Below are 26,342 nucleotides of genomic sequence, written 5' to 3'. Positions count from 1 at the left end.
GCCAATACGTTCCTTAGTGGTATCAAATCATTGAGATATGAATCAATAAGATATGATCGACAGGGCATAAAGCCCTCTGTTAGCTAAGGTGGATTCAAATTTGTCCCCTTAGATAAACATTTACCCTAGGTCTACAAGTTCCCCTTAGACAAGCGACCCATGGTTGCCGATAAGGATCTTTCTATTAGGTTGGGTCGACTATCTCCTGTGACTAAATAGACCAGGGACCATGATGGCCCGGGATGACAGAACCATGTGATCTTGATCGAGTCCGTCATCCATTCCCCCACCATCCGCTTTAAGTGTAAGATGGTGAAATTTTCATTTTTAAATATAAAATCTTCAAATTATCAAATGTGATGTCCCTAGGATCTAACTTGGAAGAATTATTCTTTTAATCATTTATAAAATCAATATTAGAGGTGTCAATTTGGGTCACGGGTCGGGTTCGGGTCGAACCCGGAATTGACCCGGCACTATTCGAGTTCGGGTCAACCCGACCCGTTTTTACAAACGTGTCGATTATTCGGGCCCGAACCAGACCCACTTCGGGTTCGGGTCAACCCAACCCGACCCGTTTAGGGTTTAGGGTCACGTCGTCACGCGAAGAGACTCGGACAACAGATGGCGGACGGCTGACGGGCTGAGTCGCGGACGCCAGTCACACGGATGCCGACCACGTGAACTCTGTTCAGCCAGTCATGCGGACGTCGGACTGCGGAGTGCGGACTGCCGACGACTGTTTTCACGCGGACGCCGTTCACGCGGACCGCGGACGGTCACGAGGACACGCCGGTCACGCGGACGGCGGAAGGCCGGAAGCCAGTTTGCGGACGCAATGGCGTGATGCGACCTCGGGTCAGGAGGATTTCCGGGTCATTTCAAGTCAGTCCCGGGTTCCCGTGTCAACCCGAACTCGACCCGATTTTGCAAACGGGTCAGTTTTATGGACCCGAACCGCTTTGGGTTCGGGTCAACCCAAACCCAAAATTTTTGGGTCGGGTTCGGGTCGGGTCCAATATTGACAGGTCTAATCAATATACAAGAGTTATCTAAAATCATCAATATACACATTTACATTCATTTCCCCAAAAATTTTTACATTACTCAGAGTCTGATACGATTATCACATATCCAACCTGCCCTTAGCACAAAAAGAATTACTAACAAAAGAGCAAAACCTGAAGAATCCTGATCAACCTCACAATCCTGCTCTCTTTCCCTGACCTGAAATCATTAGCTATATATAATGAGCTTAAAAAGCCCAGTAGGTCACCAAAACCTCCCACTGAAATCAAAGCACGGTATGAAAGTAATATGCATGTCAATCAGTCAAATCATAGCAGCCATATTCATATGATCATTGAGTCAATGAAGGTACATTAATCAATGTCGAAAAAGTAAATAATACAAAAACAGAAAAATCAATAATCATCAGTAGTAGAATCGGTATACAATATCAAAGCCCATAAAAAAATAGGCCAATACATGTGTCAATCTCAAGGAAATCATTATATTTATAACATTAGTCAGATCGCTAAAGAAATTATCGTATCCATAATATCAGTCAGTATAAAATCGTATAAAGCGTCAACTCAAAACATCGGTAATAACGGTTGGAATCAAATCAGTACGGTAAAATCGTATCAGAATGTACACTAGCAATCCAGTTATTCGATATCATGTGCTCAGTGTATCACATGCATAAGATCAATACGGTGGATCAGTAACACATGCATAAGATCAGTACAGTGAATCAGTATCACATGCATAAGATCAATATGGTGAATCAGTATTATCATATGGTAATAGTGTCTATATCAGTATCACTAATAATATAATGATAGTAACAGTAATGCAATAACAGTAAAATCGTGCAGTGACAATAAATCCATACAGTAACAATAAGAATAATGATTAAATACATGTATTTCAGTAGTTATACCCAACAAGTAAAAGTTCTTACTATTACGGTGCTTTTCAGTCTTGTATCAGTATCAGTATCATATCCGTTGGCTCAGTAAACAGAGTTAACACTCTTTGCTCGTCGGCACAGTAATCATCTCTTTATAACTCCCAATCAGTATCACGTGAATCAGTAAAGAATAATACCAAATCATATTTAAAGGAAAGCCCGTCGGCCCACCATCCTGTACAGGTCAATCAATATCCAACCAACGGTTCAACCAGTCTTTATTTGTCTTTTACACACGCAGTAATATCACAGTAATGTAATAACAATTTTAATCATGTATCAACATTCATTATCATCTCATCAATGCATTGCAACAGTAAAACATGATTTAGCTCAATCTAGAAAATGCCTGAAATATCATAGCGGTAGATAGACATCATTGTATCTTCAAAATCATCCGGTGAAAAATCACAAAAATACTCAAAATGCTCATAATCACATTCTCTACCACATACAAAAAGTTACATAGTGAAAGTTTCGTCAATACAAAGATATGCACGTTTTCGGTAACAAAAACTCAAATTTGAGTGAAAAAATACCAAATCACGAAATCTTTGAAATCAAAAATAGGGTTTGGAATCCTTACTGCGAGACGAGCAATTCCCTCAACTGCGATGAAGGACGAAAATCGCTCCGCGGCCTCCAAATCCAAACCTCTTCTTTGTCTCTCCTCTTCTCTCTCTCTCTCTCTCTCTCTCTCTCTCTCTCTCGATTTCTCTCTTCAGAAAAAATGAGATTCTTTATTTAATTGCATGAGATATTTTCGATTGTACGGATGATAGTCCTGTTCGTACTGGGACGATCTCCTCTGTTCAGCCTTCCAAACGAACATCATATGGACGATAATTAATTTCGTCCCGTGGCGATCGGCTTTGTTCAGTCCACTTCAATTTGTCCAGACGGTTCGTACAGACAAAATTAACAAAAAAATCATGAAATCTTAGGGGTTTTACATCAAATTCCAAGCCCATGCTGCTAATATATGCCATATATTGCGTATCTCTATGTATCTGATTGACGCCTAGCCTTAATCGAAAGTTCTCTCTTGTTATCGGGAGGGATAATTAACTATAGGAGCTTGCGCCTATAGGAAATCAGGGCTTAGATCATAAAGTCCTCGCAAAATGAGGGCAAAATCTCTAGGTAGTGTCTTATCTACAAACCTATCTACATTCCTAAAATTTACCCCGGAACTTAATCTGTTAAAACTCTCCTGAAGAAAGAAAAAGCACAGCGGGCAGAGGCTGGGGCCAAATTTTTGGAGCCCAAATGTAAATATTTATGATGATGTTGCCAACTACACCTTGCCTGGGTTTTTGTTTTTTTAATTGTGCTCTATTTGATTTTATATTTTCCTTTGCTATTTTCTTCAATTATTTGTTTTGATTATTGTAGACTATAATGTTTTGGCCTTGTACTTAAATTATTGTTTTTAGTATTGCTTTTAAAATATTATTATTTGAATGAACTGAACTTGAATGTTCTCGTTATATGAGACAGGACAGTCAAATGTTTATGTCATGGTCCTCATATGGATCCCTATACCCAATTATTCTTGTACTTTTTGCTGTACTGGTTGGTTTCAGTATTTGCTGTTGATTGTGATTTAGGGATGGTACATCACTTGTTCTGTCTGACGAAGTTGGTCAAATATTTATAATAGCCACCGGACAAGGAGAATCTCGAAAAGATGCACAATATGATCAGGTGAATATCAAATTGTTTGGCACTAGATTTCATTTATAACTATATTATTATAATTGCCATGTACCTGATAGTTCTTGCTAACCATACTGAGAGCTTAATTTTTTTCTTGATAGTTTTTTCTTGGCGACTACCGACCGCTCATCCAGGACACAAATGGAAATGTTTTGGATCAGGTTTGTTAGAAATTTTAAGTTTCCAGATTCTTAATTCATCTTTCTATTTTAATATGCATGCCTTTTGTTTTTCATTTTTTTTTGTCATGCATATGTATCTGCAGTGCTACTTTTTCAGAGAGAAGGTATTCTTTAAGTATTCTGTGATATCTTTCTGATAGAATTTTGTAAGATAGGGTTACAACAATAAGAAAGAGGAAACTACAAAAATATATTGATAATGGCATACGCAGTATGGTAGGATGGTTATGAAAAAAAAAAAAGAATGTACGGTCTATTCTAAAACTAATTTTTGTCAGATATTATTCATCCAAATTTTGAAGTAGATTGCATCAAATGCTTCATCTATTAATTTATAATACAAGAATGTGTCATCTTTTCAAAGAAAAAACTGTTCTTGCAAGTCATTTGAGTTGGATCATATAAAAAGATGCTCGAAAAATCATGAAGTTTATCTGGAAACTAGCTGGAAAGTTAGGAGTATTTTAATCATACATATGAAACTATACTGTTGATGTCTTGTTGTGCTAACCTTGAAAGATTGTGACGTGTCATTATGTTGTACCTAATTATCAAATAGGTTTATATTGTTCCTTATTTGCTAGAAGATTATTCAACGATTTAAAAGTTTCAAAATGTTCCATTAATATTTGATAATGCAATTTTTTTCTTTAGCAACCCTTTTGGACTGTTTGGAGAAATGGAATGGATCTTCATATGGTCTTTATCGGGTCCAGATGAGTGATATGATGGTGACAGATTAGTGAGGGATGTACCAAGGACAATCTATATTCAAGCTATTAGCGATAATTGAGTACAAATGAGGGTACAAATATAATTATTTATCCTATGCTAGTCACAAATGAACCTGATTTAAACATCAAGAGGGAAGGCTTGTGATGTGAAACATACAAGTGAACAAGAATTGCTTTTTGGAAATTAACAATAGTTTGAATGTTAACTTTGCTAATTACAAACTTATGTTTCACCTAGTTGAATTCCTAGGATTTTCCGTTAGAAGATTAATTAATAGCAAGTGAAGAGAATAACAAGACAAATACAAATAACAGCAAAAACAATATAGTAAAGCTAATACCAACGAAACAAAAATCCACGGCGTAACATCAAGAAGTGTTCACCCTGAGTTCCTTCACACTCGCTTTTGAAGTTGGGGTTTAGCGGAGAAATGGTAGAAGCAACCATAGTGATGCCACCACAAGACAAGTGGCGCGTAAGGTCTTGTTCGCCGGAGAAGTAGCCAGAGGAGGAGAGGTTGTTGATCGGCCAATGATTTGTCAATGTCCCTTGGGTCGTTGATCATCAATCGTTTCGGCGAGGCAATAGAGTATGCGGTTGATGTAGCTTTCCACTGAATCTTTATAGTCCCAATCTAGATCTTAGAAAGGAGAAAGCAAGATGTCGATTTCTCCTTGAGCATTGTATGCGAATCCGTGGTCGACCTCAGGGTCGGCCATGCACCGATGGGAGAAGGGAAGGAGGCGTTTGTCTTCTTTCCTTGGCTCCAAAACTCATGAGAGAGCTAGGTTTTCCAAGAGGGATAAGGTGAGATGAAGGAGCGGCCAAGGAGAGAGGGAGTGGCTTGTGTGGGCTAAGTTAGGTTAGGGTTTGGAGAGAGGGTTTCAATAAATCTGAAATTACTTTAGATTTAATTAAATTTGGAGGGAATTGAATTTGAAAATTGAATTCTAATTCTAATATGGTTAGGGCTTCAATAGCAAAACAATGGGGAGGCCCATTAATGGGGCCGGCGGCATGAGGAGAGGAGGGAGAGGATTGAGGAGGGTTTTAAAAATTCCAAACAAGCATTTGCAAATTAGGAAGGAGAATAATAAATCATTTCTAAATTAAATTTAGATTGGATTTAAATTTAAAAACTTTTATTATTTAGAATTTGCAAATATGGAAAGTTTTTGAAATTCAAATTTGAATTTCAAATTATTTTAACATCTTTCTTGCTTGAGCCCAATTTAGGGAGTCAATAAGATGATTGAAATCACCATAATGACGTGGAGTAAGGGTGTGGGTCGGCGGCAGGAGGAAGAGGGAGGGGAGTTGGCGTCGGGTTGGAGGTGGGGGAAGGGGTTGAGCCGGCGGGTGGGGGTTTTGGGAGGTGAGGTTTAGGGGAGGGAGTTTGAAGGTAGGCCGGTGGTGGAGGGGAAAGGAGAAGCCTTCGGGCGGGGAAGAAGAAAAGGGAAAATAAAATAAACCACGAGCCACAGACTCTTCCAATGACTAGTGGGTATTGTGCTCGACCTCACTTCTAATGCATGCAAATTTCGATTTATTTTAGGTTTTTATTGTAATTTGAATGCTATAATTTTTTTTATTTAATTTTTTTATGCTACCCTATGATGGAAAACATCCAATGATCATGAGTAGGTAATGCTTGGGCTTGACAAACTTTGAGTGTGCTAGCTATTTGGGTTCTTTGGTCTTTGGGCTGTTGGGTGCTTCTCGGGTTGGCTGGGCTACTTGATTTTGAGTTGTGTTCTTGGGAGATGCTTGGGTCTAGCTCATTAATGCCTGAGCTGATGTTTTAGCTCATTATTATGAAAAGCTATTCCTCTTGTTAGCTCATTATGTGGAGAGGATTCTTGCTCTTTTCCCTTCCCTGTGTCTCTTCGGTTTTCCCCTCCTGGTTCTTCTTCCCGTGGCCTGTTCTAGTTCCCCTGGCTGCTTGTCCTGCTTCCCTTGGCCGTTCGCTCCTTTCCTCGTGGCTGCTTTTCCCGATTTTTGTGAGGTTGTTCGGGTGCTGTTCTGGAATGAATTTTGGCCTTCCATTTCCCCTTACCTGATTGGTTCGATTGGAGGTGGTTTGGCTGTTTGGCTGTCCCTTTTTCTCCCTATAAATTTGAGGTGTTTTGAATCATTAAAGGTTGTTGAATATTTGAGCAAAGTCTCTAAAAAAACCCGAGGGTTTCTTCTTCCTTGGAAAAACTTGAGAACTTGTTCCATTTCTCTCTTCCTCCCCTCTATTTCGTCTTGGGCTTCTAACATCTTTTTCTCTCCACAAGTTCCACTCCAGTTGTATCTTTCTTCTTGAGCTTTTGGAGGTGTTTGTTGGCTGATTTGGTGACATTTTCCAGAGGAGTTTTGATGGACGTTGGACTTTGTAGTTGTGGTGGACCCTTGGTTTGGAAGTCCTTAAGCACTTATTTTATTTTGCCTACTTTTTCATTGCATGTGAGGAAATCGCTTGCCGGTTGTTCTGAGGATTGTGTTTTTTAATTTTAATTTTGTTTCGTTTGTTCGGCTTTCATTTGTTTTTGTGTTTGTTTGGTTGTCAACTTACTAGTTTTTTAATTGAGTTATGTTCTACTAATCCTAGTGTTCTCCTCTTTTGGCTCTTTCTTTCTAGTTTGCCTGCATCAACTTTGGGCTCTCTCTTCTCTCTAGTGCACACACAAGAAGAAGACAAACATCAAATTTCATTCAAATCTTCATTAACTTTTTACAAAGCATAAGACCGCTATATCTAGGTCTCAAACACATAGAAAAGTACTCAAATGCCCTCTGGGCTACAATAAGAAAACACTCCTCGTAGGGGTAAACACAAAAAACTGAAATGCAAACTAAATAAAACATAAAATACATCAAAAGTAAAGACTCTGAATCATAGCCGTCGATCTACAATTCCGTCGTCAGTACATATGTCGGAATCTCTGAGTGATGTCCTCATCAACTTGTGGTTTTATAATTTGTAGAAAGCATATTGTTGCTAGCTTTGGAGTAAGGTAACTAAACAAAACAATGGAATGATTTGATGGATTTTGGCAAAAGTTATGATTTAATGTAGTGCAAGCTATTAATTTAAGGGGGAATATTACATCCAATGATGTGTGATGCAGAAGAAGGCAAAATAGCTAGTGTAACAAGTATGTTAGACAATATACTTTTTTTTTTGTTTGCTCACCCCTAAGAACTTCTACAGAAGTATGAAAAGCTGTTTCTTATTCTTTAGATGCAACCAAACGAAGATTACTAGATTAGCTAGATGTTTATCTGTCCATTGGAAAAATCTTCAAAATGTCAAATGTGGATAATGAAACTCTTGCTTGAAAAAAAAAAAAAAAACAAATCTTTGCCACGTACAACTCCCGCTCCATTCTCTCCGAGCCCATATGCACCTTCCCCGTGCCTACGATCCTGTTCTCCCCTCGCCTCCACCAACCTCTTTCTCTCTCTCACCTGCTTTCTCTTTTTCTCCCTTTCTCTCTACCTCGCTCTCTCTCTTTCTTTCTCTTCCTCTTTCTCTCTATTTTTCTCCTTTCCTCTCTAATTCCCTCTCTTTCTTTCTCTCTCTTACTCTATAATTTTCTATCTTTCTCTCTCTTACTCCCTATCTTTCTCTTTAATTTTCTCTCTTACTCTTTTGCTCTCTTCTGATAGAAAAGTACCCCTCAAACTTAAAGGAAAATTCCATAAGATGGCGGTGAGATCTAAAATGTTTTGTGGCCCAGAATATTATCCATTAAAAGAAAAGCATAAAAATTAAGTGTTGTAGAGATGATAATTCTTTGGTGGATGAGTGTCTTTACACATAGTCTGAATGTGAAATGAGTACATTCGTGAAAAGGTTGGAGTAGCTCCAATGACATATAAGATTACAAAAAGTCGCCTTAGATAGTTTGATCACATAAAATGTTGGCCTTAAGATGACTCGATTAGGAGAGTAGATGGATTAGATCTAGCCTATCTTAAGAAATCTAAAGGTAGGTCTAAAAAGTTTTGGTAATAAAGTATTAAAAATGACCTTTGTTTATTACACAATGGAGAAAAGAAATTTATATAGCTAACCCTACGCAGTGGGATAAAAGATTGATGTTGTTGTTGTACTCTTTCTCTCTCTTCCTCTCCTTTTTTTCCCCTCTCTCTTTCGCCCTCTTTATCTCTCTTTCCCACCCTCTTTATCACCATTTATCTCCCTAAAAAAACCAATAAACCAAAGAAAATGAAAAGGAAAAAAGTGAAAAAGGGGAAATTTTTGTGCATCACCCTCGCTACTTCATCACCATTGTCGACTCCTCGCACGTGACGTTAAGAAGCAACATCTTTCTAAATTTCTAAGATTTCTTGTGCATTGTATTTGGCGTAAAGAGCGAAACTCGTGTGCTATTATTAGCATTGCAGGGAAAACTCATAGGTGAATTAATGATGCTGTGTTAAGCCTCGTACATGGGGAAAATTAAAAAATTAATTGTACTTGTGTTTCTTAATGCGACGAGAAAACATTGCAAATTCTAAATAAATATATGAACCCATGCACATCTTTCTTACCATTTTGGGATAGAATATCCCTTGGTCGTTGTATTTTACAAACTGGTCATGTACGCTATTTTAGCATGGTGAAAAGACGTAGCACTTTGGATGACACCCCTATGTAGGGAAGTTGTTGGGCTGCTATCAAACTTTTTTGTAAATCTAACTTGCACATAACTCAAAAAAAGGATTAAACAAACAGCTCTCTGGATTATACTAAAAAAAGGATAAAATGAAATAAGTGAACAAGTTCAAAATTGCAAAATAATTTAAAAAAGAAAATTTAGATAGAAAAAAAATGTGGCAATAGTTGAATGCAATTGAAATCTACTGGGGACTAGAAATGAATTCAAGAGCTTACTTGCCAGCACAGAACCTCCTTATTGCTGCTCTCTTGAAAACTCGGAACCCTCAAGTACTCACTTGGTGAATTGAAATTGCAATGAAAATGAGTTAAATGGGCCATCCGAGTGAAATGTTAGCCACTTGCAGCTAAATTGCCCTTTTTTTTTATATATACGAAAGTTTCTTACTCATGGCAGTCGTAATCTAATCCGCAACACAAGCACAAGTTGATATAATGTGAGTATTAATGAAATTAGACTGCAAAGTCATGTGCACACTCTGAAAGACACCGCATTCACATGAACAACTGTTATGTTGTACTCTCACATGTGTCAAACAATTGTATGCACGTGAATGGTTTTCAAATAGAGCAACATGGCCCAGCCTATTGCATGCCATAATTGTATGAATGCCCTAAGTGATGCAGATGTTAATCACTTAAAAGGTAGCTCATATGCAGTCCCATGAATATGCAGTGCTCCCCATGAATATAGTACATCCCATGAGAAAGAATTTTTCAAATGAGACAAAACAGTGCGTTATTTTCCATCATGGGTCGTACTACCATTTTGATAATGTGCAGGATGTGTTAAATTAACAGAAGTTATTTTGACCATGCGCTCACTAAACATATATTGTAAATGTCTGATGAATGTGCTAACACATTGTGTAAGGGCATTGAAGACCATGCAAGTAGATGCAAGTGCATCGCAGAAGTGAATCAAAAAATATACAAGTGTACTAAGAAATATACAGGCACACCGTGTAAATGTACTAAAAAAATTTCAAATAAATTTTACAAATGCATCAAGGCGTGGCACTGTGCAAATGCATCATAAAAATGCAAATATACTTTACAAATGCACCAAGGCGTGCATGACACATTGAACCATTATAATCAACACAACCGCATATGTTTTGACCAAGCATATCAAATCATTTTTTTTTTTTTAAGCATATCAAATTCTTGAATTTGAGTTATGAGAATGTTGTACAAGCTAAAATAAATGTAAACTGAAATTTGATCTCGCATTGAGAAGCATGCAATCTCACTTATGTGTTATTACTTTGAAAATTTTACCAATTCTTTTTTAAAAAACAAATTTGTCATTTCACGATGCTTTCAAGTGGGTCGCTCTGTTTAAATTATTTCAATTTTAACATAAAGATCTCAAAATTTATAAAATTCAAAATATTTCAATGAAATTTATCTCCCTTAACTTAAAAACAAATATCTATCAATCTTTCACAATTGTTTGCCAAGGGTGACAAATTCAAGAATAATCTCAACTCACATAATCGTTATGATTCATTCGCAAATAATCTTTTGCTGGTAAAGATGTTATAAATGCCTTCTAATTAATAGATTTGATGTAAAATAACTCCATATGTACATAGTTATAACCAGGTCCCTCTGATCGGTTTGTTTTGTCAGCATGAGCCTGCAAGTTCTCTAATTTCTAAGAACCCTCAAGTAACTTTATGTTCCCTTTTTTTCTATACACGTAACAAACTCTCCTTGGTGAATTTTGTGATGGAGAGTCGAATTGAGCTTCAGGACCCAATCTTATGATATCAGATAACTTCGCCTTTGTAGGATACCTCTTATGATTGACTTTCCTCCACTCTGTTGGTAAGTGATCGGACCCCTTCTCTTACCGTAGCCTAAAGCCACCATCTCAATCAATAGGATTATGAGAAGTTGGCCAAGAGAAGTATGCAGCTACGAATCCCACCTAGCGTGAGATAGAGAACTTGCTTTTGACATTTGTTTCACTTTCCTTGACCCATATAGGTGATATACATTCCATTGATTGAGATTAATTCTAATTGTTTAGTTTGAAACAAAGATATCCATCTTAGGATGGGTTCATGATATTATATTTTCATAACCAATTGGCAAGATTCTCCTTGAACTATAAGGGGAATGAAAGTTGAATGCTAATGGTTGTCTGAACTCTGAAGTCTGCTTTGAGGCGAAATAGGAGCTCCAGCATTCCGGGTGGAATCAACTCCTAGATGGAAGATTAGTCCTGAGATCTAGTTCATGTGAGATGGATTTGAATTCATAACCTTTTGAATTGAGTTAAACATATTAATAATAATGCCACTAGTCATTTTTTTCTTTTAATTATATTCTGTGTAAAATGAATAGATAAGATAGAAATTATAAATGTTTTGCATTTAACCTAGGTAACATGGTTTGTTAGAATTGCGTGCTAGTCTATTGCACATTGCAAATTGTGTAATTTCTAACACTTTTATTTTAAAAATTTTGTTATTTTTTTGTACTATGCAATGCCATGGATAACATCATCACCATTAATTGTCATATCCTATGTTGCACGGACATACCTCTTTTTTTTATATAAATATAGGACATGGGTGCGGCGTGGACACGACATGATAAATTTTTTAATATAGTATATATAAGTTAAGGTAACATCATATTAGAAATGACAAACAATAATAAATCAATGTTATGATAACTTATTTAGCTTATAACATAAAATATTTAGTACAAAATGTCTAATACAACCAGAAAAATATAAGCAAAAAATCATTTAGTACAACATAAAGCTCCAACTACTCAGTAGAGGGAATGATAGCATTAGTTTCAGAGGTTTGTCTTTGGCCTTCAATATCATCATCATTGAATATCATTGCTTTCAATTCTGGTTCATCAAGAGAAAGATCTGCAATCTCCAATATTCTCATATCATCAAGAGAAAGAACTACTGACAACTCATTTTCTTTTCATTGATTCATATCCTTCACTCCTAAATAAACTAGCTTGATTAACTCTAACTGATGAGGAAGAAGTGTGGGATGCACCATGTTTAGATGACAAATGTTTCTCTTTAGGAAGTGCCCTTTTGATCTTAGGTTCAGTTTCATCAACCTTTTTGTTCAATTCTATCAACTGCGAAGGTGTAATATTAGGACACATTTTAATTCCATGGCCAACAATCTTAAGTTTATGTGCTTTCACCCTAGAATATGATCAATTATAAATGACACCACAGTAATTGCATTTGAATGATACATTTCCTCCAAAAGTTTTGCCTAACTTTGTAACATGATTCCATAATGGCATATCAATTTCTACACTTGGCTCTTTTGAACCTTCACCTAATCCACTCCCACTTGCTCCAGAGCTCATTTTGCTTTTAAATACACTGGTGAAATGGAAGAAATAAGAAAATTGTTATGAATGGACAAATGAATAATCTCTCAATTATAGGTTATGAGCATTTTCAGTGTGATAGTTTCTCTCAATTATCCATTGACAAATTACTAATAGTAAAGAAAAAGTTACACATACATATGATTGTTCAACAAACATGGAAACATTCAAGGTTTCTTAAAATTTCAGAACATTTCATTTAATAATTTAAAATTATCATCTAAATAATTTAAACTAAATAAAGCAGTAACTAAACCTCAAGCAGAAGCCATGTCTTTTAAAGAACAAGATAAAATAATTGACATTGTTGTTGTTATTATCAATCAAACCAATCTATTTAGGGCGTGGGTAGCCATATAAGCATATAAATTTCATTTCAGCAAATGGTTGACTGAAAAAGGCAAATACCTAAAGAGAAAGTTATGAATAATGTGAGAAATCAGAAACAAATACCTAAAGAAAATATGTACCTCCTCTGCCTTCGATGGTCGCCTGCGCGCAGATGACGAAGACGTCAACTCCTTCCTTCAACGACTCCGCTCAGTTTGGCCTCGCTTGCGCGCAAAGATGACGAACTGACGAAGGATCCTCGGTGGTTTGGCTGCCTCGCAGACGAAGACTAGGGCTTCTCGTGTCGTGAAAAATAGCGGACGATAATACGTGAAAAGGGTTTAGGGGGTATAAATATAAAATATAAAAAATTAATTATTAAATATTAGGACACACGTGCCCGTTTTATTTTTTATTTTTAATTGGGCACGTTAATCACGTATCGGACATGTGTCCCCACCGTGTTGGGCACGTGTCCGTGTCCGACACATGTTTGACACTGCATATCCTCTTTAAGCGGAGTGTCTGTGCAGCATAGGTCATATCTTTGTTTGTTATAAGATTGTGTTGGTGGCTTTACATCCTTTTGTTCTTATTGAATGCAGCTTGTGTATTGGCTCCAGTTCAAAATCCTTTTGTACAACTAGCTAATCTTTATGTTATTTTTTTATTTTTCAACTATTTAAGATTTTATATTTTAACTCCAGTTCCCTCATACATTTTTTCAACTTTCATTCAAAGTTATGATGGTTGAAATTGAAATAATTAAGGGATAAATTTTTGTTCTATTTTATGATATCAATGACTTTAACTACATTAAATCTCAGCTATTCAAAAATTTGAATGAAGGGTATAAGATATGAGAGGGCAAACACTTCTATCCTTCCAAAAGGATTGTAGCCTACTCCTATACACATACATATGTTGAAAAACTAAAAACATACCATTTATATGAGAATTTATTTCTTTCTTACATTAAAATGACAAGTCCGTGCATTTTTTCATGCTAAATCTTATGGTAGGGAGTGAAAGTGCATTTGTCTGAGCTACATCTGATGGTATTTTAGTTTTTTAAACCTAGAAAAAACTGCTGGAGCTTTTATTTACCTATCAAGTCTTCTTTTTTTTTTTTCATACTTAATTTTGTCAAAAGGCTTTTCTGGTTTGTTTGAAAAATGTGAAATTCATTATTCACTTATTTGCATTCTCTATGATTTTTTGGGCATATGATCTGACATATGAAGCATCTAGTACTTCTGTGTGAGAGCTTGATGTTACTATTAAATATAACAAAACATTAGTACAACATAGTTATGCATGTCACGACGGTTTTAGTGGCTGCTTGTGCCATCTCAATGATATGGTTATTAATTAAAGGGTGCTGCACTTGATGCAGGAGACTCAGCTTATACCATATAGAAGAAATATGCAGGATCTCCTTTGTGATTCAAGTATTCTTTCTTTTTTACTGTTTAAATTCTTGTATTTCTTTTAGAGATTATTATTCTCTTTTGTTTTTAATGATCCACGATGCAATGCCAGGCATGATTCCTTACCCAGAACCTTATCAGAATATGTACCAGCAACGCCGATTAGGTGCTCTGGGTATTGAGTGGCGTCCACCCTCAGTGAAATTTGCAGTTGGCCCAACTTACAATGCCCACACTGGTGACTACCAGATACTTCCCATAGTGGATCTGGACAGGTTGATTGATCCTTTACCAGAATTTGCTGATTTCATTGATTGGGAACCTGAAAATGAATTGCAGAGTGAGGATACTGATTCTGAATATAATGCTACTGATGAATATTCGAGTGAAGGGGAACATGCAAGTTTGAGTGGTAGTTCCACTGGAGAGGCTGAGTATAGTGCTGCTGACAGTGATGTTAATCATGTTAACATGGAAGGCCTTAGAAGATCAAAAAGGAAGAAGTTGACATCCGAGGTAGATGGCTGCCCCTAGTTTTGATTTTGTTTTGTTTGTTCTTCCATAAATGCTTCTTGTTATATGTGGCAGGTCGAGATTACCACTTCTTCTGGGAGGCGTGTGAAACGAAGAAATTTGGATGAGCAAGATGGCGCTATTGCATCAAAGGTAACCAAAGTACGTCCATCAAGAAATGGAAGAATAGCTGCTAGAAAAAAGAAATCAAAATTGAAATCATTACGACCTCAAAGACGTGCTGCGCGCAATGCTCTCAGTCTGTTTTCTCAAATATCTGATGAAGAAGATGAAGATGAATTAGAGTGCAGCTCCTCAGAAAGTGAATCATTGCTTCCTGATTCAAACAGTCAAAGCAATGAATCTGAAAGTTCATTGAGGGGCAGACAGATGCAACATGGAAAAGCGTCTGAAACTTCTAAAGAGAAGCATGATGATACTCTGAAACCTTCTATGGTGACTGGCAATCAGGTGGGTAATGGGAGCAAGAGGAGGCTGGTATTGAAGTTGAAGGCATCTAATTTTTCGGGTATGGCTAGGTTGGAATGCCGGGAACAGGGTACAGTAATGGGGTCACCTGTCAAAGTTAATTCTGATTCTAGTAACTTAAACCAACCTCATTCTGGAGCAGGTGAAACAGCAAATTCCAATGCTGGAAGATCAGAAAGTTTCATATCCCAGTATGGTAGTGGTTGTAGAATCAGAGATAAAGGGAAAATGGATATGTCAGAACGGGTCAAGAATTTATTCGGTCACAAAACTACAATGAAATGGGGTGAAGTAAAGCAGCGCTCTAGTAAACGTATGAGGCTGCACGACCCTTCAACTTCTGAAGTTCGTCCTAAGATTATTGACAGTGGTAGTAATGGCAATCTAAACTGGGAGATTGACTGCGGAACAACCTCAAATTTTGAAAATCAAAATATTCCAGAATGTTTAGATATGGTGGGCAATGAAATTAAGGAACATTTTGAAAATGGTGCCCCACAAGCATTGGATAGTGGAAGAGGTTATTATCTTCCTTCTTTGCAAATTTTTAAGCATTCTTCAAATGCTTCCCAGCAAGATCAGGTTACACTGCCATTAACCTTGAGTAGAAATAGAACAGAAACTCAGGATGATGTGCTCAATGCGTATGAAGAAAGGCCTATGGCTAGTGAACATAGGGCTGTTGACGACCCTTTAAATAGTTCTGAAGTGGCTAGTGATAAACATACTTCTTCATCAGACCATAATTATGATGCTTGTAATTCTCAGGGACGGAAGAAAGTTGCTCAGTCTGTATTTCCAAAGCTAAGGATCAAAACAAATGGATTCAATAAGGAAACATACAAGCTGAAATCTGTTAGCAGGGAAGATTGGAGAACCTCTGACGGTGATTTTATTTCCAATAGTGAAGTACCAATTAAAAGAAATCTCATGTCAGTGGTGCCTGAAGAGGAGGGCACTACTGGAGATAGTGCGGAACATAGTGACTGGAACAATGGATCTGACAGCTTGGAAATCTTGACAAATAAATCTTCGAGTAGGAAGTACAGTACTGTTTACAGAAGGTCAAGGTCATTTAGGGGCAGGAAGAATTCTAATGGTGAAATGAATGCTGTGGAAGAAAGCACATCAAATTCCTACAACCATCGTGGAAATAGTGATGCTTTGGCTGAAGGTGGCCAAGAAAGGAGATCTACTGGCTTGATGGCTAGTAGTGATGATTTTGGTTCTGTAAATGCGTACAAATTCAGGGGAAACTTTTCCTCAACTTTGCCAGATGGAAGGAAATCGACATCAAAACCTACGGTTTGTATAAGATCTTTTAGAAGCAGACGAGAAAGTCATAACACTGGCCTCAGACCTATTGAAAAAAGAAGATACCAGCAAGTGCCAAAGAAATTTTCTTGGTTGATGTTGTTGGAGCATGAGGAAGCATATAGATTTGTACCTCAAAAAGGAGACGAAGTTGCATATTTGAGACAGGTAATAATCTTCACCTGGCCCTACTATACCGCTCTTCGTTTCAGTCATTCTTGCTAATCCAAAATTCTTAATTATTAGGCTTGTATCTGTACAGGGTCATGAGGAATACCTTGAAGAGCATCGGTTACAGGAGGGGGGGCCTTGGAGACTTGTAGAAGGAACCCTAAAAGCTGTGGAGTTCTGTAAAGTCAAGGGCCTTGATTATGCAACTGTTTCTGGATCTGGGGAAAGCTGCTGCAAGCTTACTCTCGAGTTTATTGATCCAAATTCTGTTGGTTTTGGTAAAACATTCAGATTGACTTTGCCTGAACTCGAAACTTTTCCAGACTTTCTTGTCGAAACAACAAGATATATCGCTGCCACCACTAGAAACTGGACACACCGTGACAAATGTCAAGTATGGTGGAAGAATGAAGATGGTGATGGAGGAAGTTGGTGGGAAGGTAGAATATTGGCTGTTAAACCTAAATCTACTGAATTTCCTGATAGCCCATGGGAGAGATATGTAATCCAGTACAAAAATGATTCTGGTCAACATTTGCATAGCCCATGGGAACTCTACGATACTGATAGCCAGTGGGATCATCCACGAATTGATGAGCGGACCAGAAATAAGTTGTTATCCTCTCTTGATAAGATAGAACAAACATCAATTAGAAATCAGGTTCATCTTCTGAAATCATCAAAATTTACTTCTTTCCTCTTCTTACTATTTTGGTTCCTCTTTTCCTAACCATAAATTTTCTCATTCCTGTCAATATTTCAGGATTACCATGGCATTCAAAAACTGAGTCAGGTGTCGCAGAAGTCCGAATTCTTAAACAGGTAATGCTCTTTTCATACAAAGTGTGACTTAGGCTTCGTTTGGGATGACTTTTTCACTGCTTCTTGAAGCATCTTTTTAGTTAAAAATTTTAATTTTTTTTACTAAAAAGTTGCTTCAACAACAACAACAACAACATCAAGCCTTTGTCCCACTACGTGGGGTCTGCTACATGAATCCTTTTTCGCCATTGTGTCTTGTTAGAAGTCAAATTCTCATTTAAATCTAATAAAGAAAGATCATTTCTAATGTTTTTGAACCAAATCTTTTGAGGTCTACCTCTACCTTTCTTAACATAAGACAAATCTAAAACCTCAACTTTCATAACCGGATCATCGGAAGGAGCTATTATTCTGTACGGACGCCGGACGGGAGAACTGTCCGGTTAAGCGCTGGGTACCCAGCGGTACCGAGGGGCACACAATGCGGGTACCGAGCTAGGTACCCAGCAATGGGGGTGACATGGCGCATTTTTATTGGTCTCCGGACGCTCTCCGGACTCTGCATAGAATAATAAATCCATCGGAAGGCCTCCGTTTAATGTGAAAAAGTTGCTTCAATAAGCAATAAAAAAGTCATCCCAAACGAAGTCTCGGTCATTTTTCCCTATTCTCTTCTTATTTATCTGCATCAGAAAGTTGACGACGATCATGAAAATTATAAAACTTATATTAAATCATAGAATTCCGAGCAAAAGTCATGCAACCTGAACTAGTTTAGTGCAGGTTTCCTGTCCCATTATCCCTCGAGGTGATAAGGAGAAGGCTAGAAAACAACTACTACCGCACTGTGGAGGCCGTGAAGCATGATGCCTCTGTAATGGTTTCCAACGCTGAAGCTTACTTTGCGAGGAGTGTGGAGATGTCCACTAAGATAAGGCGTCTAGCAGATTGGGTCCAACGCATCTTTGCTTCTTTGTAGGGAATGGAACAATTTTGTAGAAGGTAACAATTCATATATGAGAGAGGCTTCGCACCACTTGATTACTTGTAGATAGATATCCTTCTCCTTCACTAACTTCAAAGTTTCTTCTCTTGTTTGGCAATCTTTTACCCATTGATCCAAAAAAAATTTTTTTTTGAGGGGATTTAGGGTTTTCTTGTGGGGCTTCTTTTTAGAGGGCTCTGCTAGAAAATAGAGTTCAGGTGCAGGAAGCAAGAGGTGCTGGTGGTGGGTTTCAAAGTTTTAACCCTCAGAATTCTTTCAATGTATAGACACTCACTTCCATCAATTGAATAATTCAAAAGGGAAAAAAAATAGAGTAGAGTAGTGGTCTGTCTATTACAGATTTATGTACATTCTTTTTTTGTAATTGCTTATTTTATATTGTTTTCCCTATTGCAGTTTTGATTTAACAATGTAGATTTTTTGTTTTTAGTGATGAGAATGTCAAGTGATTGGATGGTAAGGAAGTTAATGTCACTTGTATTTCCGCTGCTTTTGGTAAGTAGTATATGATTGAGATTTTGTTTGAAATAATTTTTTTTTATTACTTTTTAAAGCAGTTTTTTATTATAAAAATTAAAATTTTTATATTAAAAATCTGCTTTAAGAAGTAAGAAAGTCATCTCAAACGAGAGATTACTTTGTGCGGATATCGGACAGTTCGAAGATCAATCAGAACTTTGCCACGTCATTCAGTACTGTGCACCGATGCCGAGCAAAAAATGATGTGGTGCGTTCTGGTTGATCTCCAGATGTCGTCTGGGTCTGCACAATAATTTTCAAAAACAAAGCCTAAAGCAGGTTTGCATATTACAATTTTTTTTTTTTTTTTTTCGGAGTAGTCCATGTGAACAGTGTAATGAAGCTTTTGAGCAGAATTTTCATGGATGTTGTAATTTGAATATTTTAATTTTAATTTTAATTTTTTTTTTTACCGCCAGTATTCAACTGGCAAAATTTGAATATTTTAAATTGACCCAAAGGAGGATTGGATTTTTCCTATAATCGTATACGCTCGTTCTGAGTCCCGACAAGATAGGATTTCTGTCTGTTTTCGAATCTTCTCTTCTTTGTTGTAACTATGCTTTTTACTCTTTCATCTTACCCTTTTTTTTGGCCAAGTTCTTTTTTGATTCAATTTTGTAATCCTTCTTTTAATAGAATGGGCTAAGCCCTTAATTTTTCCCCCAAAAAAAAAAATCCGTTTTTTATGGCAATATTTTAATTTTAATTTATTTTTTTTTTTAACGCCAGTATTCAACTGGCAAATTTGAATATTTTAAATTGACATCTATGAAATGGCCTCATTAGGGTTGGACATTGACTTTAAAGTCAAATGAAGATTGGGGATGAATATGTTGAAAGTTGACAAGACAAGGGATGGTTAAAGGAATGGGTCTTCATCAAAATGGCTTAAAATTATATAATATTTATAGTTATGTTTATATATTTAATAAATTAAAAATTAATTTTGAGTCATCTTAAAATTGAGTAAGTCTAATTTGTGTTGAGTTGAAAGGGTTGTTTGGCTAGATGAAAAAAAATACAAAGCATTTCAAAAGTTAGGAGTTTTAAATTTTGAGTGTATTAGTGTTTATTTTTTATTGCCTAATTTATTTTTTATGTATTACAAATTTGCCTTTTTAAATTATATTTGGGTCCATTGGTGTTTGAATGACAGTATCTCCTCTATGTTCGCTAGTCTTGTTCCCTTTATGCCTGTTGGATTGGATACTACTCTTGCGAACTGGATTTTTGGAGACTCTTGGTCACTTTCTCTCTCCCTCAGTCCAAGCCTTAAAGACATTATTTATTCTATCCCTATTGCCCACATCAGCCCTTTTCATATTACCTGGGATACTAATGAAAATGCATCTTTCATGGATTTTTACAATGAGCATTTTACTTCTGAACCTGTTATTGACCGGTTTTCTTTGGTTTGGCACAAAAACCATTCCATAAGATTTTTTGCCTTTGCCATGGCTATCATGAGAATACTTCTCACCTTTTGTTCGAGTGTGATTTCTCCTTTCAAGTCATAAATAAACTCATTCCCCAATTTAACAACTTCTACTTAAGACCCAACATTGCCCAAGCTCTATATTTTATTGATGGTTTGTCATCAATCGGGAAACAAAGCATGCGAGCCTTCTCATTTTTCATGTTGCTATCTATTTCATCTGGAACGAACGAAATTCTAGAAAATTTAATGGCATTGCTGCATGTGTCACCACTTTAACGAAGAAAATCTCAAGGGCTATTTACCATAAGTTAGAAAAGTGAAAAAGGGGGAAACTTATAAAGCAAAAGTTGCATGTCTTATTGATGACTACTAATGAGCTATAATCTGGTTGGCTGTTTTGCATTGGTATTTTTGTCACCTGTTTGGATTTACGGTTGGAACCCTGCTGGGTTACTTTCTAGTTGTCTTGTGTCTGCTCACCTAGAACGTGTTTTTGGTATGGCTGGACCTCGTGTTTTGTTATCCCCTCACGGCTGGGATTATTTTTTGTTTTTCACAAGGCTTGGTGATAATCGTTTTGAGGTTTTCTAGCGGCATGCCCATGTTGCCCGACCTACTGTTAGCCGGATTGTTCATTTTAGCAGCACTTTTGCTTGTTGGTATGCTTTGGCATGCTATATTTTGACTCGATTGATGCAACCGGCTCAATTTTTTGCCAGGCTTTTTTTGGGTCGTGGACGATGATGATGCATACACACTCATTTCGGATGGTCTTTGGGCGACCAAAGGAGGATTGGATTTTTCCTATAATCGTATACGCTCGTTCTGAGTCCCGACAAGATAGGATTTCTGTCTGTTTTCGAATCTTCTCTTCTTTGTTGTAACTATGCTTTTTACTCTTTCATCTTACCCTTTTTTTTGGCCAAGTTCTTTTTTGATTCAATTTTGTAATCCTTCTTTTAATAGAATGGGCTAAGCCCTTAATTTTTCCCCCAAAAAAAAAAATCCGTTTTTTATGGCAATATTTTAATTTTAATTTATTTTTTTTTTTAACGCCAGTATTCAACCGGCAAATTTGAATATTTTAAATTGACATCTATGAAATGGCCTCATTAGGGTTGGACATTGACCTTACAGTCAAATGAAGATTGGGGATGAATATGTTGAAAGTTGACAAGACAAGGGATGGTTAAAGGAATGGGTCTTCATCAAAATGGCTTAAAACTATATAATATTTATAGTTATGTTTATATATTTAATAAATTAAAAATTAATTTTGAGTCATCTTAAAATTGAGTAAGTCTAATTTGTGTTGAATTGAAAGGATTGTTTGGCTAGATGGAAAAGAAATACAAAGCATTTCAAATGTTAGGAGTTTTAAATTGTGAGTGTATTAGTGCTTATTTTTTATTGCCTAATTTATTTTTTATGTATCGCAAATTTGCCTTTTTAAATTATATTTGGGTCCATTAGTGTTTGAATGACAGTATCTCCTCTATGTTCTCTGTTCTTGTTCCTTTTATGCCTGCAGGATTGAATACTACTCTTGCGAACTGGATTTTTGAAGACTCTTGGTCACTTCCTCTCTCCCTCAGTCCAAGCCTTAAAGACCTTATTTATTCTATCCCTATTGCCCACATCAGCCCTTTTCATATTACCTGGGATACTAATGAAAATGCATCATTCAAGGATTTTTACAATGAGCATTTTACTTTTGAATCGGTTATTGACTGGTTTTCTTTGGTTTGGCACAAAAACCATTCCATAAGATTTTCTGCTTTTACTTGGATTGCTATTTCTAGTGGACTCAAAATTGCTGAAGCTCTACAATATAGAAACATTGACATTGGGGATATTTCCTATACTCTTTGCCATGGCTATCATGAGAATACTTCTCACCTTTTGTTCGAGTGCGATTACTCCTTTCAAGTCATAAGTAAACTCATTCCCCAATTTAATAACTTCTACTTAAGACCCAACATTGCCCAAGCTCTATATTTTATTGATGGTTTGTCCATCAATCGGGAAACAAAGCATGGGACCCTTCTCATTTTTCATGTTGCGTTCATCTGGAACGAACGAAATAATAGGAAATTTAATGGCATTGCTGCCTATGTCACCACTTTAACGAAGAAAATCTCAAGGACTATTTACTTTAAGTTGGATAAGTGGAAAAGTGGGAAACTTATAAAGCAAAAGTTGCATTTGTCTTATTGATGACTACTATTCTTCGTCTGATGGGCTATAATCTGGTTGGCTGTTTTGCCTTGGTATTTTTGTCACCTGTTTGGATTTACAATTGGAACCTTGCTGGGTTACTTTCTAGTTGTCCTGTGTCTGCTCACCCAGAACGTGTTTTTGGTCTCGCCGGACCTCGGGTTTTGTTATCCCCTCACTGCTGGGATCATTTTTGGTTGTTCATGAGGCTTGGTGATAATCGTTTTGAGGTTTTCTGGCAGCATGCCCATGTTGCCCGACCTGCTGTTAGCCGGATTGTTCATTTTAGCAGCACTTTTGCTAGTTGGTATGCTTTGGCATGCTATATTTTGACTCAATTGATGCAATTGGCTCAATTTTTTGTTAGGCTTTTTTTGGGTTGTGGACGATGATGATGCCTACACACTCATTTCAGATGGTATTTGGGCAACCAAAGGAGGATTGGATTTTTCCTATAATTGTATAGCTGAGTCCCGGCCTGACAGGATTTCTGACTATTTTTGGATCTTCTCTTCTTTGTTGTAACTATGCTTTTTACTCTTTCATTTAGCCTTTTTTTGTTGGCCAAGTTTTTTTTTTATTCAATTTTGTAATCATTCTTCTTTTAATAGAATGGGCTAAGCCCTTAATTTTTTCCCAAAAAAAAAAATTATAGTTTTTTTATGGCAAGTTGACTGCAATGTCATCGTCGTCTATAGTAGTTGCAATTGCTGATTGTAGCAAGTTACTACCAACGACACGGGTTGTCGTTGGCTTTGCCGCCCATCATTACCTGTTGTCGTCACTTTCGTCTGTCATCATCATTATCTGATTTTATATTTCATTTAATTTAAATCAAGTTATTTTACATTCATCTAATTTTTTAATATTCCTTTTTTTTCCAGCAAACTAAATAGCTCTAAACTCTTTTTTTAATTATTATTATTTTGAATTGAACATGACTAGCTCGAACTCAATTTAGTATCAACTTCATGCTCTCCTGATGGCGCAAAATTATTATGTGCGGCTGTTGACCTCATTTTTGTACGAGATCACTTGGACCAATCCTGACCCCAAATCAATCTGATCTCCAAATAAATTCAAACTCTAGGATCCTCATTGAATCCTGACCTTAGGATCTATTCTAGATCCTAGGATTCTTCTAGACTTCAGACCTTAAAATCTACTCTAGACCTTAAGACCCTTCTAGAAGTCAGACTTTAGGATCTACCTAGATCATGAATCAATCCGGACATTTAATCAATCAAATCCAAAACCCAATCCAAATCCAGAATTTGAAACCAAAATCACATGCTAAAAGGCCAAGTCCTAAAAACCTTTTTCAGCGAATTTTCAAACATTTAAAAAACTAATCAAATGACCTCCGATTCAGATTCTGTCAGTTGCATACTGATGGGACATGTCTCTGGAAGAAACCCTCCAAATTTGAGTCCATTCTGATGTCTCTAACCCCAGAAACTAAATCAAAATCCAAAGGTTGTAAAACCTTCAAATATTTACAGCCTATGCCACGGGACCTGTCACCTAGAAGATTCTGACCTTAAAGCCTTGACCAAAGCCTCTAGTCACTTCCAGACCATTAATCCAGACCTGTTGAACATTAAACTGTATTTTGGTTGACCCACTTTGACCCCCAGTTGACCAGGGGTCAAAATGACCAAAATACCCCTTAGGGGCTCAAACATTGATTTCAAACCAAATGAATTCCAAATTGTTTGGAACTACTTCCAACAATTTTCAAACACTAAACCAAAACTTTTGAGCTTGGGCCCACCCCCTGGGTCAACTTGGTTGACCAAGTCAACTAGTTGACCAATCAAGCTATTAAGGGCCTAAATAGGCCATTTGATCCAAATGACTCTTTTGATCCTTCAAATCCCCTCTACTATACTTAAAATATCAAATCAAATCCTTTGAGTCCAAATTTAAGCTCTGGGTCAACCTAATTGGCCCAGTCAACCTAGGTTGACTCAAAACTCCATTAAGGTTTAAATGGGTCATCTTAACCCATTTATCCCCTTGAACCCTTTTCAAGCTCCAAAATAGCTCCAAACCATGGCTCAAATATTTTTTAATCATGGGCCAATCAAATCTAAGTCATGTTGACTTGGTCAACCTAAAAAAAATACATGGTCAAACTTTCTTATACATGGGTTATTTTATTGAAACTTGGAACCTATAACTTTAAGATCCCTCTAATAAGCTCATTAGAACTCCCTTGTGCCACCTCATCTTCTGTTGACCAGTTGACTGGTCAACATAGTCAACAAATGTTTCTAATGGGTTTAAATGCCCAAATGACATGGCATCCTCATGCCAACTCAGCTCTAGCAATTTGGAGCCATTCCAGAACTTTCTTAAGCCCATTCCAGGCCATTCGATCAACATCAAGTGGCTTGCATTATTCACATGCCCAAGTGGGGACCAAGAGAGGCTTTCCACCTCATTGTCCTTCAAAGTGTCCTTTCCATCTTCTCCTAACTGCCCTAGGCCACATGGCATCATCCTAGCAGGCTACTAGAGCTATCAGAGCCGTCCAAGCCCTTGGAGAATGGCTGAATAGGTCAAGATGCCCTAATAGAGCCGCATTCTAACATCTACCCTATCTCTCCATACTCAGCCTCTCTAGCTGAGCTCACTGCTCCTCCAAGCCTTCAAGAACCTCCCACACATTTCCCAGCTCGAATCTGGCCGGTCAAAGTGGTGGCCGACGAGCTTTCCAGCGAGCCAAGCCTAAATCCGTTCAAGATCAATTTCCCATCAATCCAAACGATTTCGAGCCGAGGTATCTTCTACAAAAAGGAGCGTGGACAGCCTACAAATGCAACAATTCAATAAACGGGTCAAACCGTCCATTGAATGAGGTATAATCTCAAACCCTAGTGCAGCACACTTAGGTTAAATAACTTTTGATATAACCAATATTTAGCTACAAAAATATATCCCCATAATTTCTATTTCTATCATAGATCTACATTTAAAATTTCATCGATTTTCATTAACCGAATCGAGAAAACAAGCCAAAAAATGCTTCTAGGGCGTCTCGCTAGTTCGTTACAGGCATGCATTTTTGGAGCCGTTGATTTCAAGATCAACGGCTCCGATCTCGACATCTTGTTGTCCGTCCAACCGTGTATCAGGGGTTGAGGGAGCTTGCACGCGTCCGCCTTGATCCGAACTGTTGATTCCAAACCGCGCGGAATCAACGGTTCTGATTGACGCCTACGTGGTTTAGTGAAACCGCGTCGGTTAGCCGACGGTTGACACGTGTCTGACGGCCGCCACCAATCATTCCGCCGCCTCCGCGTTTTGATCGGACCAGTCCGATGATGCCACGTGGCCATTGCGCCGGCAGATACATAAAAAATGATTTAAAATTCATTTTTAATCCATTTTTAGTTCAAAAAAATTTATAAAAATTATAAAATTAATTTTAAATTATAAAAAAATACATATATTTAATTATATTAATACTTCCAGAGT

General features: G+C 37.1%; 1 protein-coding gene across 1 annotated transcript in view; it reads left to right on the top strand.

Moving 5' to 3' along the window:
- The window catches only part of LOC110110449 (bromodomain and WD repeat-containing protein 1), an 85,164-nt gene extending 66,022 nt beyond the window's left edge, over positions 1-19,142 (top strand). Inside the window, exons 17-24 of the mRNA XM_020841935.2 lie at positions 3,586-3,682; positions 3,796-3,855; positions 14,394-14,448; positions 14,540-14,943; positions 15,016-16,911; positions 17,006-17,575; positions 17,678-17,736; positions 18,460-19,142. Of these exons, the coding sequence (XP_020697594.1) occupies positions 3,586-3,682; positions 3,796-3,855; positions 14,394-14,448; positions 14,540-14,943; positions 15,016-16,911; positions 17,006-17,575; positions 17,678-17,736; positions 18,460-18,655 (3,337 nt within the window). The 3' untranslated portion in view covers positions 18,656-19,142. The remainder of the gene's footprint in view (positions 1-3,585; positions 3,683-3,795; positions 3,856-14,393; positions 14,449-14,539; positions 14,944-15,015; positions 16,912-17,005; positions 17,576-17,677; positions 17,737-18,459) is intronic.
- Positions 19,143-26,342: the final 7,200 nt, after the last annotated feature.

The sequence above is a fragment of the Dendrobium catenatum genome, unplaced genomic scaffold (genome assembly GCF_001605985.2).
Source record: "Dendrobium catenatum unplaced genomic scaffold, ASM160598v2 fragScaff_scaffold_1470, whole genome shotgun sequence".
In the NCBI taxonomy this organism is placed as follows: Eukaryota; Viridiplantae; Streptophyta; class Magnoliopsida; order Asparagales; family Orchidaceae; genus Dendrobium; species Dendrobium catenatum.
The sequence above is the reverse complement of the archived record's forward strand: the minus strand, read 5'-3'. Positions and strand labels throughout refer to the sequence as shown.